Source organism: Phlebotomus papatasi, chromosome 1, assembly GCF_024763615.1.
Source record: "Phlebotomus papatasi isolate M1 chromosome 1, Ppap_2.1, whole genome shotgun sequence".
NCBI classification, from domain to species: Eukaryota; Metazoa; Arthropoda; class Insecta; order Diptera; family Psychodidae; genus Phlebotomus; species Phlebotomus papatasi.
The window spans coordinates 34,950,017-34,964,175 of record NC_077222.1 but is presented as its reverse complement, the minus strand read 5'-3'; the positions used below and the strand labels follow the sequence as shown (position 1 = coordinate 34,964,175).

The window sequence follows — 14,159 nt, the reverse complement described above, 5'->3', positions numbered from 1 at the left end:
AAAATAAAATGAAATATAATCCATTTTATAGGAAAGAAGATTTATTCCCATATAAAGTTTCTAAAACATGTTTAAAAGAAAATAAAAATATTGTGAATGAAACGGTGCATACAATAAGTTTTGTTTCGTAAATAGGTATCCAAAATTGCCAATGAGAGGGACCGATATGACTAATATTTACTGAAATCTGAAATGTCAAACACATGTTTACAAAAGCAAAGTTATTTTGCGCTAGGCATAATGCCCAACGCATAAAAGCTGTTGTTATGTAAACATGTTGTCGGAATTGCCTATGAGGGTAAGGGAAATGACTAGATCTAGATCCAAATGAAGAAAAGTGTAATCACAATATAATCGTCTCACTTACTCTTATATGCAGTTTCCAAAATAGGCATGTTTACAAAATGAAATGTATTGTTATAAAAATTTTTTAGAAACCGTCTATCAGAGTAAGCGAAATGGCTAGATCTTTTCATTCACTCTTACTGAAATGTCAAAAATATGTTTACAAAACAAAAAGCACAAAAACATTTGTTTGAAAAGTTTTTGACATTTTAATGAGAGTGGATGAAATTTAAATCTATTTATCTCGCCCATTCTCGTAGGCTATTTCCAAAACATGTTTACAGCTTTTGTTCTGTAAACATGCATTTGATACTGCCTATAAGAATAAGCTAGGTGACTAGATCTAGCTTTCGTTCACTCCCACTAAATTGTCAAAAAAAAATGTTTTGTAAATAAGCTTTCAAAAGTGACTCTAATGCCCAGCGCACAATAACTTTTGTTTTGTAAACATGTTTTTGACATTTTAATGAAAGTGAATGAAATCTCGATTTAATCATCTCGCTCACTCACATAGGCTATTTTGAAAAGATATTTACAAACAAAAATTATTGTGCGTTGGGTATAAGAATAAGCGAGATAACTAGATATTTTCATTGCCTCTCATTGAAATATCACAAACATGTTTACAAAACTAAATTGATTGTAAGTTGGGTATAATACGCAGCTTGGTTAAAATATTTGCAAATCAAAGGTTATTGTGCGTACGGCATAAATCAAACCTGTCAAAACCCATTTGAGTGTTTTGACAGTTCATCAATGAAATCAGCACTTGTCGTAACTTCCTTTTGACTACTTTTCAGGAGACAAAATTTTCAGTTCTACCTTATTTTTCCTTAAAATTAGCTTTCATTGCAATACTTTTGAATCACAATAGTAAAAATGGCACGAATAGACTGTAAATTACCGTGAAAAATATCTATGTATTCGCTAAGTAATTCCTTAGTTTGTAAAGTCGTAACTTCGATGTATGGAGATTTAGGGAGTTAGGAAAATTTGCTAAAATGCATTAATCAATTTTAATTATTCTAATGATAATTAGGGCTTTTATTTGACCATATTAGTTTAATTAATTATTATCCCTATCCCTAAAAGGTTTTACTTGATAAGTTTTGTTGGATAAATTTTGTGTGTTGCTTGTTTTGTTTTGAATTTGAATTAATGACAGATAGGCCGAGAGTTTGTACGCATTTTTTCTCACAAATATTCAATTAAAATGATTTATTTTCGTATTATACACAAAGTCTTAAGATATTTGAAAAAGTGACTTGAAGAAGTTACAGCAAATAATGTTGATTAGGAAGAATTTTATATAGAAATTTAGCGTAACTTCACAAAAATGGAAGTTACGACAAATACAGATAAATTATTATTAACTACGGGCACTTACGATAATTTTTTCAAATAATTTTTTTAGGATTATAAAATTTAATTTACTCAATCAATCATTTTACTGATTTATAATTCTCTGTTCATAAATACATTTAACATTAAATAAAAAGTTCGCAAAATTCTCACAAATTACGACAAATGGTAATTTAACTGACGATTTGTTTGTAAAAACTTTTAAATAAATTAACTAAAAACTGATTTCTTTTGGACAATTGAAACTAGATTTCACACAGATTGTTGGAATAGAAATTATTTTGTCAAAGGAGTTAAATTTTTTATTGTGCGCTGCCCATAAGATTTAATCTTATTTAGTAAATGTTATATGAGAATAAGACACTATGAACACTATCTTATCTTAAATTACCCTATATTTCTTGAAAAAAAGCCTTTCAACTTCCACTTTAGATAACTTTTAACTTCTGCCTAAAAAAAATTAATTTGACTATTTAAACTTCAAGACGTCCATAAAAAAATTCATATCAAGTGCCATTTTATTAAGAGTAAACGAAAAAAGTGCAATGATTTTTTTATAATATTTAATTAAAATTCTTTCACTGCTCAACACTCTCAAAACAGCCAAAAGAAAAATATTTCAAAGGTACGGCATTAAAAAAAAAGCGTCTTACTCTATTTCAAATAATAATTGGTGTGATATTATTTTAATAAAGAAAAAGACATAAAAGAGTATGTACTAATAAATTGGCTATGTATTTTCATTTTGCTTTGAGAAAATTACTTGTATTTGGGGAGGAGTTTGGCAAGACTATTTTGTTTTCTCTTTCATCAACCAGAGCAGAATCTATAAAAGAAATTACACAAGAAGTGGCTGGCTTTTTTTCATCAATTTTTATAGAAATTCTTCTCAAATTATTTCACCTTTAAATTGCATGCACAATGAAAAGTTTTTTTTGCATATAGCAAGACACTCAATGGACGATTGCAAATAAAAATCCACGGGTATTTTCATAAGCATATTCTAGGGAGTGTGTGGTGTATTTTTTTTTTGTAATGTGCCTTTCCTATTGAAAAACGTCCTAAAAGACATATGGAATGTCGCCCCACCATCCCCTTCTTCTTCTTCTTCTTGGCCGTCAGAAAATATCTCTATGTATTCACCTGTGTGGAGTGATGAAAATGTGACATCATCACCTGCCCGGAATACGAAATGATATTTAAGTAAATATTTCACTTGTAATGTACAATTTTTATGTTACATCCGGATTTGAGAAAAAATGCTATGTATTTTTTGCCCATGAACCCCTCTTCGCCCCCTCTCTCACCTACACTCCTCACCACACCTCTACCCAAAATTTAAGAAGAAAAAAACAACAGATATAAGATTTTTTCATTCATGAAACTCTTCATACATGTCCCCAAGAGAATCTCGCCAATTTGTACAATATGAAGATTTCTCACTTCTTCAATTTCAACCTCGTATGGCTCGAGAACGTGGGAGAAGGGAGGCTGAAGAAGGTATAAAAAAAAAGAAGACTTTTCACGCCATAGAGAGAGACTTGAGCAAACATTATCAATTCTAATTAACATTTTCTTTCGTAACCGTACCGAGTCTGCAAAACTAGCTTGAGACGTTTCGACGATAGTTTGGATAGGGACAATATTTAACTTATGCGGCCATTTATTTTATTAGTTTTCTTTTTAGTTGCCTCGACTCGTTTTTTTTCTGTCATCATCTCTATACCTCAACACTTCTTCGATTCAAAGTTGATAGGTAATTTTTTTAATTGTCGATCGTGAGATAAGAAAATGGTTTTTGGCCTATTCAAATTCAAAAAAAGTTTCCTATTGACTCTATGTGGAAAATTAATCGTATTACCCTGATCGCCCTGATTCGAAATGAGCTATAAAAAATTAGTGATCTAATATTTCTAACCCGAGATATTTTATAGGACAGTAAAAAAATTAATATTATCTTACCAAAGATAACGAAATCAGATATAAAAAAATTTTCAAAACGAATCAGTATATTTTGTGAAATATTTGCAATGGGTTATGGAAGCTTGCACAATTCTTCAAAAGTAGCTAATTTTTATCTGACATTTCGAAAATCAAGAGGTGCTATAAAAATCTAATAGACATTGTTAGATCTCTCTGCTGCAACTAAACAAATATACAAGAGAATACTGAAGCATCAATTCAATTTTATTTTATTATGAAATGAATTTGTAATTGATTAAGAACAAAAAAAATCTTAAATATTTTGATGCAAGTTCACTAAAGTCAGCACATAATTCCTAACGCACAATAACTTTTGTTTAGTAAACATGTTTTTGACATTTCAATGTGAGTGAGTGAGATTTAGATCTAGTCATCTCACTCATTCTCATGGGAAATTTTGAAAACATGTTTACAAACAACATTTATTGTGCAATGGGCATAATGCTCAAAACAGAATACCCCATGTTTTGTAAACATGTTTAGGAAACTGCTTATGAGAGTAGTAATCCATGCACAATAACTTTTGTTTCCTAAACATATTTTTGACATTTAAATGAGTGTGAGTGAGATCTACACTTAGTCATCTCGCTCACTATTATAAACAGTTTTAAGAACCTGTTTACAAAACAAGATTTATGCCCTAGACACACTTACGACTCAATCCGAGAGACAACTTAGTAGAAAAAGGATGGAAATTAAGTTTAACCATTATGTCGAATATAATTACGCTAAGTCGTCTCTCGGCTAATCCTCAGGTCTGTCAAGGCCCTGATTGTGCGTTGGGCATAAATGATGACTAGATTTTGATGTCTTTCACTCCTACTGGAATGTCAAAAACATGTTTAGAAAATAAAAGTTATTGTGCGTTCGGAATAATTACCAGCGCAAAATAACTTTTGTTTTGTAAACATGTTTTTGACATTTCAGTACTGACCAACGCACAATAACTTTTGTTTTGTAAACATTTTTTAGCCATTTCAATGAGAGTGAATGAAATCTACATCTATTCATCTCGCTCATTCCCATGGGAAATTTTGAAAACATGTTTACAAACAAAAGTTATTGTGCGTTGGTCATAAGAGTGAATGAAATCTCAATCTAATCATCTCGCTCATTCTCATAGACAATTTTGAAAAGATATTTACAAACAAAACTTATTGTGCGTTAGACATAACCTAAAAATTAAATTTGTTTTGAATTTTACGAAAATATTTATGTGTGACATTGAAATATCATTAAGTCATTAAATTAACTCTTTCAGACCGAGTGGATCATCCACCAATAAGAAAATAATATTTTATTCATCCCTTTACAAAGGTAAAAGAACAAATGTACAGTTAAAAAAAAATAAATTTGATATTACTGACCAAATTTAATTTTAATCACACGTATAGATAATGTTAAAGATAAAAGTTTGACACTAAATATTTGATATATTGTATTTAACCTTCGTCTATCTCAAAATTCTGAGATCATTTTTAAAAGATCAATTTCGAATAAGTATAATGAATATCGAAGAATATTTCAACTAACAAAAGCCTTGAATTTTTTTATTACCAGTTCTTGCAGATAAAGCCATTACACCATGTAAGACCTTTCTGTCTGACAAATAAAATAAAAGAATTTATGTTTCTTGTGCTAAAATTTTTTGCACATTTCAAAGTTTAATGCCCACAGTGTCCCGCAATTTGTCTATTCTAATTACAGTGCCATAAATTTATTTTAACGATTTTCTGTTTTCTTTTTATGTAAAAACCGCCTATTTTCTCATTTAATGGAAATGATGTATTTTCTCTAAAAACTTAGAAAGTTAGTACATCTAATACAATATTATTTGAATAACAAATATTTCATTTCAATTTATAAAAACAAAATATTTATAATTGGCATTTTATGAAGTAGTCCTACGTTTGTAGCATCAAAATTAATTAAGAATTTTAAAAAAGCACGATCTTAAAGGAGCCGAATCAGCGAGAGTCTACTGTATTCTGAAGGATAAAAACAACGAAACAACTTTTTATTCTTCTTTTACTCCTCTTTCGTGATTTTCTGTTTCTCTTTGCCCATCCGTAAAGGCCCAAATAGGCTCAGGTTGATCCTCGGAAATATTTAGTCTGTAAAATTTGGTAGTCAAGATTTATCCCAAACTGTCATTATACTGAGGCCTTAAGATCATCGATTTGAAGTCCTTTACATAAAGTTCCTTTACCCAATCCTTTATCGCCAAATTTTACAGGCTAAATATTTTCGAAGATCAGGCTGAGCCTATTTAGACAGTAAGGGCCTTGACAGACCTGAGGATTAGCCGAGAGACGGCTTAGCGTAATTATATTAGAAATAATGGTTAAACTGCATTTCCATCATTTTCCACTAAGTCGTCTCTCGGCTTAAGTCGTAAGTATATCTAGGGCATAACAGTGAGGTAATCTAAAAAATGACCCACATTGAAAATGGTTCCAAATTACCCTATTTTACGCTAATTCCAATTTGATTGCTCGAAGTTTTGAATTATCTGAGAACTGAAGAATGTTCGAAAAAAATCATTCTATTTGTCCGGTTATTCATAATGGCTCTCACAGAACAAGCTTCTTGCGAACCACCCACCCCCCCTCTGAGTCTACGTTTGTATCATAAATATGACCTTCACTCTTCTCCTAACCCTGTCTATGCTCGCAGTCAAAACAAATGTTTTATTCCGGAAACGCGTCTTGCATTTTTCTGTCAATGAACCTGAACTATTCCTAATAACTTTTTCAAGATCAAAGCTTAAAAAGGCTCCATTAAGCGTATTTCTCAACCGATTGAAGCAACTTTGGATTCTTTTGAAAGGTCTCGGAATTCCAGACAAATCTGAATCAATTCCAAATGGTCATAAACCAGCAATAAATTGATAATCAAAAGCTGACATTCTATTGTGTTAATAATATTGCTGCCACAACATCCCATAGATGAACTAGACCTTCGCGCAAGCGGAATTTCTATTATTTTTTCTTACATAGAGGTGGAGTTATCAGTCCCATGCCCCGTTGAATCAAGTTTATTGCCAAACAACTTTCTGATGACCTAAAGGGGATTCGAACCCGGAACACTTGTATCGTAAAGCAAGTACTTTATCAATTGACCCATTTTGAGATATTTCCATCTAAAGACGTATATATGGGGTATGACGGAATAATTCGGAATCATGCCTTTTTTTAATTTTGAGATTTGCCCACTGTTTGAAATAATCAAAGAAAAAAAGAAAACCACGAAGAAGTACAAGACTTTACATTCGAAAGTACATTTTTCTTGTTCCTAGGTGGAAAAGTCAAAATTCTGTCAAAAATGCAGGGGCCTCTCAACATTTCATTTTTCAATGCGTTTTTGTATAGAGGCACTGAAGACTAATGGCAAGTTTTTTCCTAAAGAGAATTGACTTATCAGTCTGATATATTTCGAAATCGTGCATTAAAAGCTGTCTAAAAATACATATTTCATAATGTTCGCCGAAATAATACAAGAAGTACGAGCAAATTTGTTTAAGTTACGGTGCAATATCTGCTAAATTTTTAGAAGGAAAAATGAAAAATAGCTTCACTTTTTATTAGGCTTCAAGGGCCCTACAAAAAATGCGATTTTTGATGAAAACTGTTCCCAAATACAAGGTCATAATTCACGAATTCGTATATTCCGAAAAACTAGAAAAACTTTGATATCCATAGTTCTTATTTCTTTTCAACACAAATATTGTAATGTTTTGTAAATAATAATAATATATTTATTCTATCATCATATCTCAGATAGCGGATGTCAACCGACTTCACAACCGGTCTTCCTAAGTAAACGGCAGAAACCTTATTGGTACACAGATCGTATAATCCAAAATATAGTGCAAATAATTCATTTAAAAAATTCATTAGCGAAAAAAATTAAGTGTACAATCTCACTTATAGGGAGAGGAAGAGGAGTCATAAGTATGGCAGATGAGAGAGATGGGCTAAGAAACATTTGTGGCTCATTTCGTTGTTACTGAGTTCCAATGTATGAGTATGAGCAAGATGGCTAACCTCTTTTCGCTTACTCCCAGTCAAATATCAAATACTACCAAAATAAAACTCATTTTATGTTGATCATAAAGAAATTATGACTGCAAATTGGTATTTTTCCTATGTTTGAAGTTGTCAAAGAGAAGTTACGACATTTTTCAGATAAAAATTGTTGCGAATTACAGTAGAGCCCCGCTATTATATAGTCCACACTTTATCGACCGTTGATTTCAAAACACTGATTTTAAGTTAGGTTATGGTTTTTAGTACGCGACATGCAATGTTGTCATAAATATTTTAATATTTTTGGCAAACTTTATTGAGTAGTTGTGATAATTGTGATCCATAATAAGGAGAGCGAGGGCAAGTACCACAATCGTAAAGAAAGTGGAAGCTGTTGAGCAATTTCAATACTAAAAGTCGTTGATAATTTTAAAAAATGACATGGACTATGGTGCGACCCAAGTGTCAAATCTGGAACCAACCCGTCAAATCATTATTCTCCCGTCAAATAATATCTGCAGATATCTTTAATATTTCTGTAGAGAAAATCTACACCTCTACAGAATATCTGCAGATAAATTCTGTAGATATTCTTACGAATTTTATTTGGGCTTGGGACAAAATTCGTCAGAATATTTCGGCAGATTTTCTGACGAATCTCTGACGAATTTCTGTAGATATTCTGTAGATTTTTTCTACATTCCAGACTTTCCAGACAAGATGTGTCAGAAGAGATGGAAAAATTTTTCACTGAAGTTTGCAAAATTCTATAGAGTTATTCTTAGTGATATCACGGTGTTTATATAAAATAAGAATTCTGCGACGCCGTGTTACAAGTAGAGAAAAGTGAAGTGAAAACTTTAAACAGAGTGTCGACCAAAATTTCGTGTTTTTGTATCATTCGATTGGCGATTTTTAAGAAATTAGTATTTTTGCTCGCAGTTTTTTTACTTATCTAAAATGTGTACTCGGTAATGCTTGTTAAGCAGAGCATACAATTTTCTTTATAACTTCTACAGTTTCTTCATAAATCAACAATATTTTTGTGAAGTAATGGAGGTTATGCAGATTTTCTAGGGAGAAATTCTGCCGAGAATCTGCAGATTTTCTCTGAATGTACTAGAATATACCGTTAAAATTCAAAAAAACCTCCGAGTAAAATCGGCAGGTAGAGCAATGATTTGACGGGCTACCTGCCGATTTTACTCTGAGGTTTTTTGAATTTTAACGGTATATTCCAGTGTATTCAGAGAAAATCTGTAGATTTTCTGCTGAATTTCTGCTAGAAAATCTGTAGATTTTCGGCAGAATTTCTGCAGAAAATTCTACAGAAATTCGTCAGGGATTCGTCAGAAAATCTGCCGAAATATTCTGACGAATTTTGTCCCAAGCCCAAATAAAATTCGTAAGAATATCTACAGAATTATCTGCAGATATTCTGTAGAGGTGTAGATTTTCTCTACAGAAATCTTAAAGATATCTGCAGATATTATTTGACGGGAAATATGGATTATACACTATAGCAGGCCTGAACTAAAATAAAAGCCGAAGTGAATTGGTGGTGCCTGTTGGGATTCTTCGAAATGCCGCGAAAATTCACATAGAGAAAATTAGAGGATTTTTAATGTGAAAATTGTTTAATTCCTTAGAGTCAAGTCATTTTCACAAAAAAAAATCCTTGTTATAATTTAGTTGATTACAGTTATTTTGGGTTAATTGTGAATAATTGTCGATATTACAACAAAAACATTGGGAAGAAATTTTAAGCTGGAAGACTCATATTCTTTTGAGCTGTCCCAAAATTCAGGATAGGTTTGAGAAAAACCCTTTTGTACAACACTATTTTGGTTAATAAGGAATGCAAAAGTACATATTACAAGAAGGGACACGACCTGCTAATTAGGATAAAATAGAAAAGAAAATATTTTGTCGCACTTCAGAGATATTTTGCAACTGCAGCGCCGCCAGACGTTTGTCAAGTGAGTTATTTGTGTCTCTATCTCTCTCCTGAGTTGAATTGTGCGCTATTTAGGAAGCTTGTCATTTGAAATGATATTTGCATTTAATTTCTTTATATTTTCGCAAGATTCAAGTAAAAGGGTGTTTAGTGAATAGCTATCCGTCTTCCGACAAAAATATCAAGAAGACAATTTATTTTTATGAGAGTTTTTCTTTCTATTATGTCTTTTTGGCTCAAAAATATTCATCATAGCACCGTGAATAAGCGGGATTAGTGTAACCAGCATGTCAATCTGCATTTTCGATTAGAACTATCAATACAAAATTTCCGATACTACACGACTTTTAATAAGCACAGGTCTGCACTATAGCGAAATTCTACTGTACAGTAGACTCTCTGTTAATTGGGCATTTGGGGCAATATGTCATCCGGTTTATCGATAGATTTGGGCGTCAAAGCCTTTGTCAATTCCACAAAAAGTGCTCAATTATAAAGAATCACGATAAAATAGGAAGAACCACAGCGAATTTGAGCAAATTAGCTTCATAATTAAACGTGAAAATTGTCAACAAAATTTTTCGCCCGATTGAAAAAGAGCCAATTGAGCGAGAGTCTACTGTATGTTATGAATTTTTAGGTTATGCGCAACATAACCTCACTTTTTAACTTATTTTTATCTTGGTCTATCTTACATTGTATGAAAAAGGGACTGTTCAAATTCACATGAAACTTATTTGCATTTTAGAATTTCGTGCAAATTCAATTTCAAAATTCAGTATATCAATTGGGAAAAAAAATAATTTACAGTGTTGTAAAAGCTGCCGAAAGATGTTGAATGTCCACGCATTTCATGGCAATTTCATCAACTTTTTGGACATTTTCCCACCGAAACATGCATTGAATAACAACTGGGTTGGGTCTTCTTGAGTGTCTCTCCTCGAAAAAATTTGCATCAATTTTGCATTGATTAAAAGAAATTTATAAGTAAGGTAGAAAAAAAAAAGAAGAAAAGCTCGTTGGTGGGCAAAGAGAGTTGGGTATAGTTGTGGAAGATGCTTCTTGTCCCCCATCCCCACCGTTTGAATCGTCAAAATTGAAAAATTTCTCTCTCTCATTCACACTAAACGATTTTGAAGTCTATGTGGTGGACTTTATGATGAATAAAAGAGCTTTCCATTGGATTTTTCTTTCACAACCATATCATATATAGTTCGATATGTGTCTTTCTCCCCAGTACAGACTCATTTGGGGCTTGTTGTGTGTACAATCGGGAGGGAAAAAAGCAATACAAGTTGTGTGTATACCCAATATGAGGCGTAAGAGCGCAACAGACACCGTCTAAATATATGGGATGGAAAAATATATGTATGAAATAAAGAAAGTGACGACGAAAAATGTTATTTAAAATTGAGAAAGTCGCGGGCAAGTCACAACCACAGACCCATCGCAACTTTTATCGCCACCGTGTATAGCTCTCTACATATATATATATATATATATATGAGAAACTTATGGACACGCGACAAGCTAAATATCGCGTACAATTTTTATTATTGGATGAAAATTATTCGAATAGTTATTTCTTTATTTTTTTTTCTTTTAATGGAGACATGGGGGGCTTTCCTTTGGCATCAGCATTTTGGGTATTTTTGCATTTAATCAAAACCCGCACTTCATCTATTGAGGCAAAATCAACAAGGTTTTTTTTTGGTAGGGGAAGGCTTTGATCGTTCGCACATACGCTACCTTCAAACACTTCATATTTCTCCCATATTCCTTTATGAATCTCACATATGGCTATATATTGTAATAGCTAGCCTTAAATCCCATCTTTCCTGACCAAAATTGAGAGTCTAATCCTTTTTTCTTGGTTTCAGGAAGTAAAATTTAAAAACAGGTCCAAAACTGTAATTTTGCTGTGCAATACTTCAGACGATTGTCCACAATTAATATCACTTTTCTGAAAAACGACTATCACAGAGTGTAGAGGGGTTATTACGGTTCAGATTTATGTAAAAATCTTTTAGGCTGAAGAGATCACTTTTTGTGGGTGGAAGAAAATTCACAAACTTGACTCACATTGATCGATCGCACATAGAAGACATTGCTTCTTCGCACATTTTCCAGGAAACTTCATTTTAGATGCGATCCCTCATTTTCACATCTACTGTAATCTACCGATTTGATCCACAACTAAAAATTAAAACTTAAAAATCCTAAACTTGATAAATAAGAAGTAATTTGACTCAAACAGACCGCAGTTGAGTAATTTTTAAGCAATTTTGCATTTCTTTGATGTAAAAATATTTTTCAAGCTTGCACAAACTGAATGTGCGATGAAAGAATCACATCTACAATAAGCTCACACAATTTACAACTGGTTTTTGACAATCTTTGACATAACCTCACTTTTGTGTTGTTTTTATGTCAAAGAAAAAAAATTGTCCGTGAGAAGCTGTTTTGTGAAAATTTTAGCCTGTTCACCATCTGAAGCTCAATATCTGTGCTAAATCCCGATTCATGCAGCTGCAGGAACAGAGAAATCTTCAATGATGCGCATTCAAACGTTTTTGTGCATATCCGGCTCCGTGGAGGAATGGTGGAATCTTGTGTGATCTTCTCGCTTGCAGAGTTTTAGTCAATTTTTAGCTTGAAAAACTTATTGATTCGTGTAAATTTGGTGATATTTGGACTTTTCAAGAAAGTTATTCATCAGATTTAACCGTTTCCGGAGTGAAATTCTCATAGAATCAAGCAAAAAAATGGTTTTTAGTGTCAATAAAACATCTCTCAGAAAAGTTCCAAAAAAAAGTGATATTAAAATGTTTTATTCATTGTACAAACGGTTTAATCAAGTAGATTAGAGTTCCCTTTAAACAATGATGTGCAACTTTTAATATCCGGTGCAAAATTTACAGTGAAAATGGGGTGTTCAATGATGGCTTGAATCGTGTGCGAAGATGGAAACTTGATTGATCTATCGCACAAATCGCCATTTAATTTTCATTTTCCTCTGGTGGAAAATCTAAGGATTTCCTGGGATTTTGTGTGGTGGGATTATAACATTTTTTTTGGCATAGTTGGACAATCCATACGGTTTGCATGGTAGTCAGAAAAAATCACTGAACTTGAACATGATTTTTGTGTGCGAAACATCAAAGTTTCCCCCTAAGTATTTTTTTTAGGTGAAAACTACACACAGACACCAAAAGACGATCGCAAACACTTTTTTCCATCATGCACAGCCACCAAAACTATGGATGATCTCTTGGACTTGTGGCTTCGAAATCATCAAAATTTTCATCTATAATTGTGGGGAAATTTTTCAACAACGCGCGATTTTATGCAAATAGCGCAGATTTTTTTTTAACACCTAATTTGCCTTGGAGGAAAAGAACAGTCAATCTCTCACGATAGTTGAGAAAATAGTATTTATAATTTAAAAAAAAGTCCCATCCACGGTGACTTCAAAAAGCTTCTTTTGCACTTTTATCTTGTAGTTAACGCGGAGTTAGATAATCATTTTACATTATATATTGTCCATTTATTGATTTTTTTTATCCACCTCATTCGTACAAATATTTATCTGTAAAAGTGAAAGGAACTCGAATTTTTACATAATTTTTCATATCCAACGCGCTTTTTTTTCATCACATATCGGGACGGTTTCAAAACGGGCGGGAAATTTGCCTTTTTTACCAATTTGAATTTGAAAATTGCTGTTGTCGCTCAGTTTTGAAAGAGGGTTGCGCAGCCCTGTAAATCCCAGCGAAAAATTTGCGCTTTTTCTTATCCAAAATGAACTTTTAGGTTATTTTCCCGGATTTTTTTTTAATTTTTTACATTTTCACTCACGAGACTGTTTTATGGTAGGTAAAATCACTGCAAAATTTCTCTTTTTTTTTTTTGAATCACTGTCAGCCACGAAAAGAGGTCACAATTGGCGCGAAGACGGAAAAGGTGTTAAAGTGCAAAAGTCAGTTATGTAACAGGAAAAAGGGGGATTTTCTCAGGAAAATTCACACCTGTTGAAGCTGAATTTTGACCACACGATACCCAGAGAGTCCACAAGACTTCCCAGAAGGCCCCCATTGGGGGAAACACACAGAAATGGACTGCTAAAAGGGGGTAGATTTGATAAATCCTACCTGACGTAAGAATTTTCCACACAATCCTCTGAGTGTCTGTGGTTGTCCGGAAGCTGGTGAATAAACTACTGTGGATGGAGCTGCAAAACGCCGACGGGATTGCTGATAGTAGTTTCTATTGTTACTTAAAAACTGGCACAATTTCTCTTGCACTCGGGTGGCTACCCGATTAGAACTGATACACGCCATAGTCAAAACAATTGTGAGACGATATGTCCGTGTACATTGGCACGGGGCCCCCAAAGTATAGTCAGTGGCCCTACCACCACTCCACACCACACACCAGGTTCCCTACTCCTCTGCAGCGGCAGAAGAGGCACAAAACGAGAAAAT

General features: G+C 32.9%; 1 protein-coding gene across 1 annotated transcript in view; it reads right to left on the bottom strand.

The window, feature by feature from the left end:
* The window catches only part of LOC129798940 (all trans-polyprenyl-diphosphate synthase PDSS1), a 76,604-nt gene extending 62,589 nt beyond the window's left edge, over positions 1 to 14,015 (bottom strand). The window contains exon 1 of the mRNA XM_055842453.1: positions 13,827 to 14,015. Within this exon, the coding sequence (XP_055698428.1) occupies positions 13,827 to 14,015 (189 nt within the window). The remainder of the gene's footprint in view (positions 1 to 13,826) is intronic.
* Between the last annotated feature and the right edge of the window lie 144 nt (positions 14,016 to 14,159).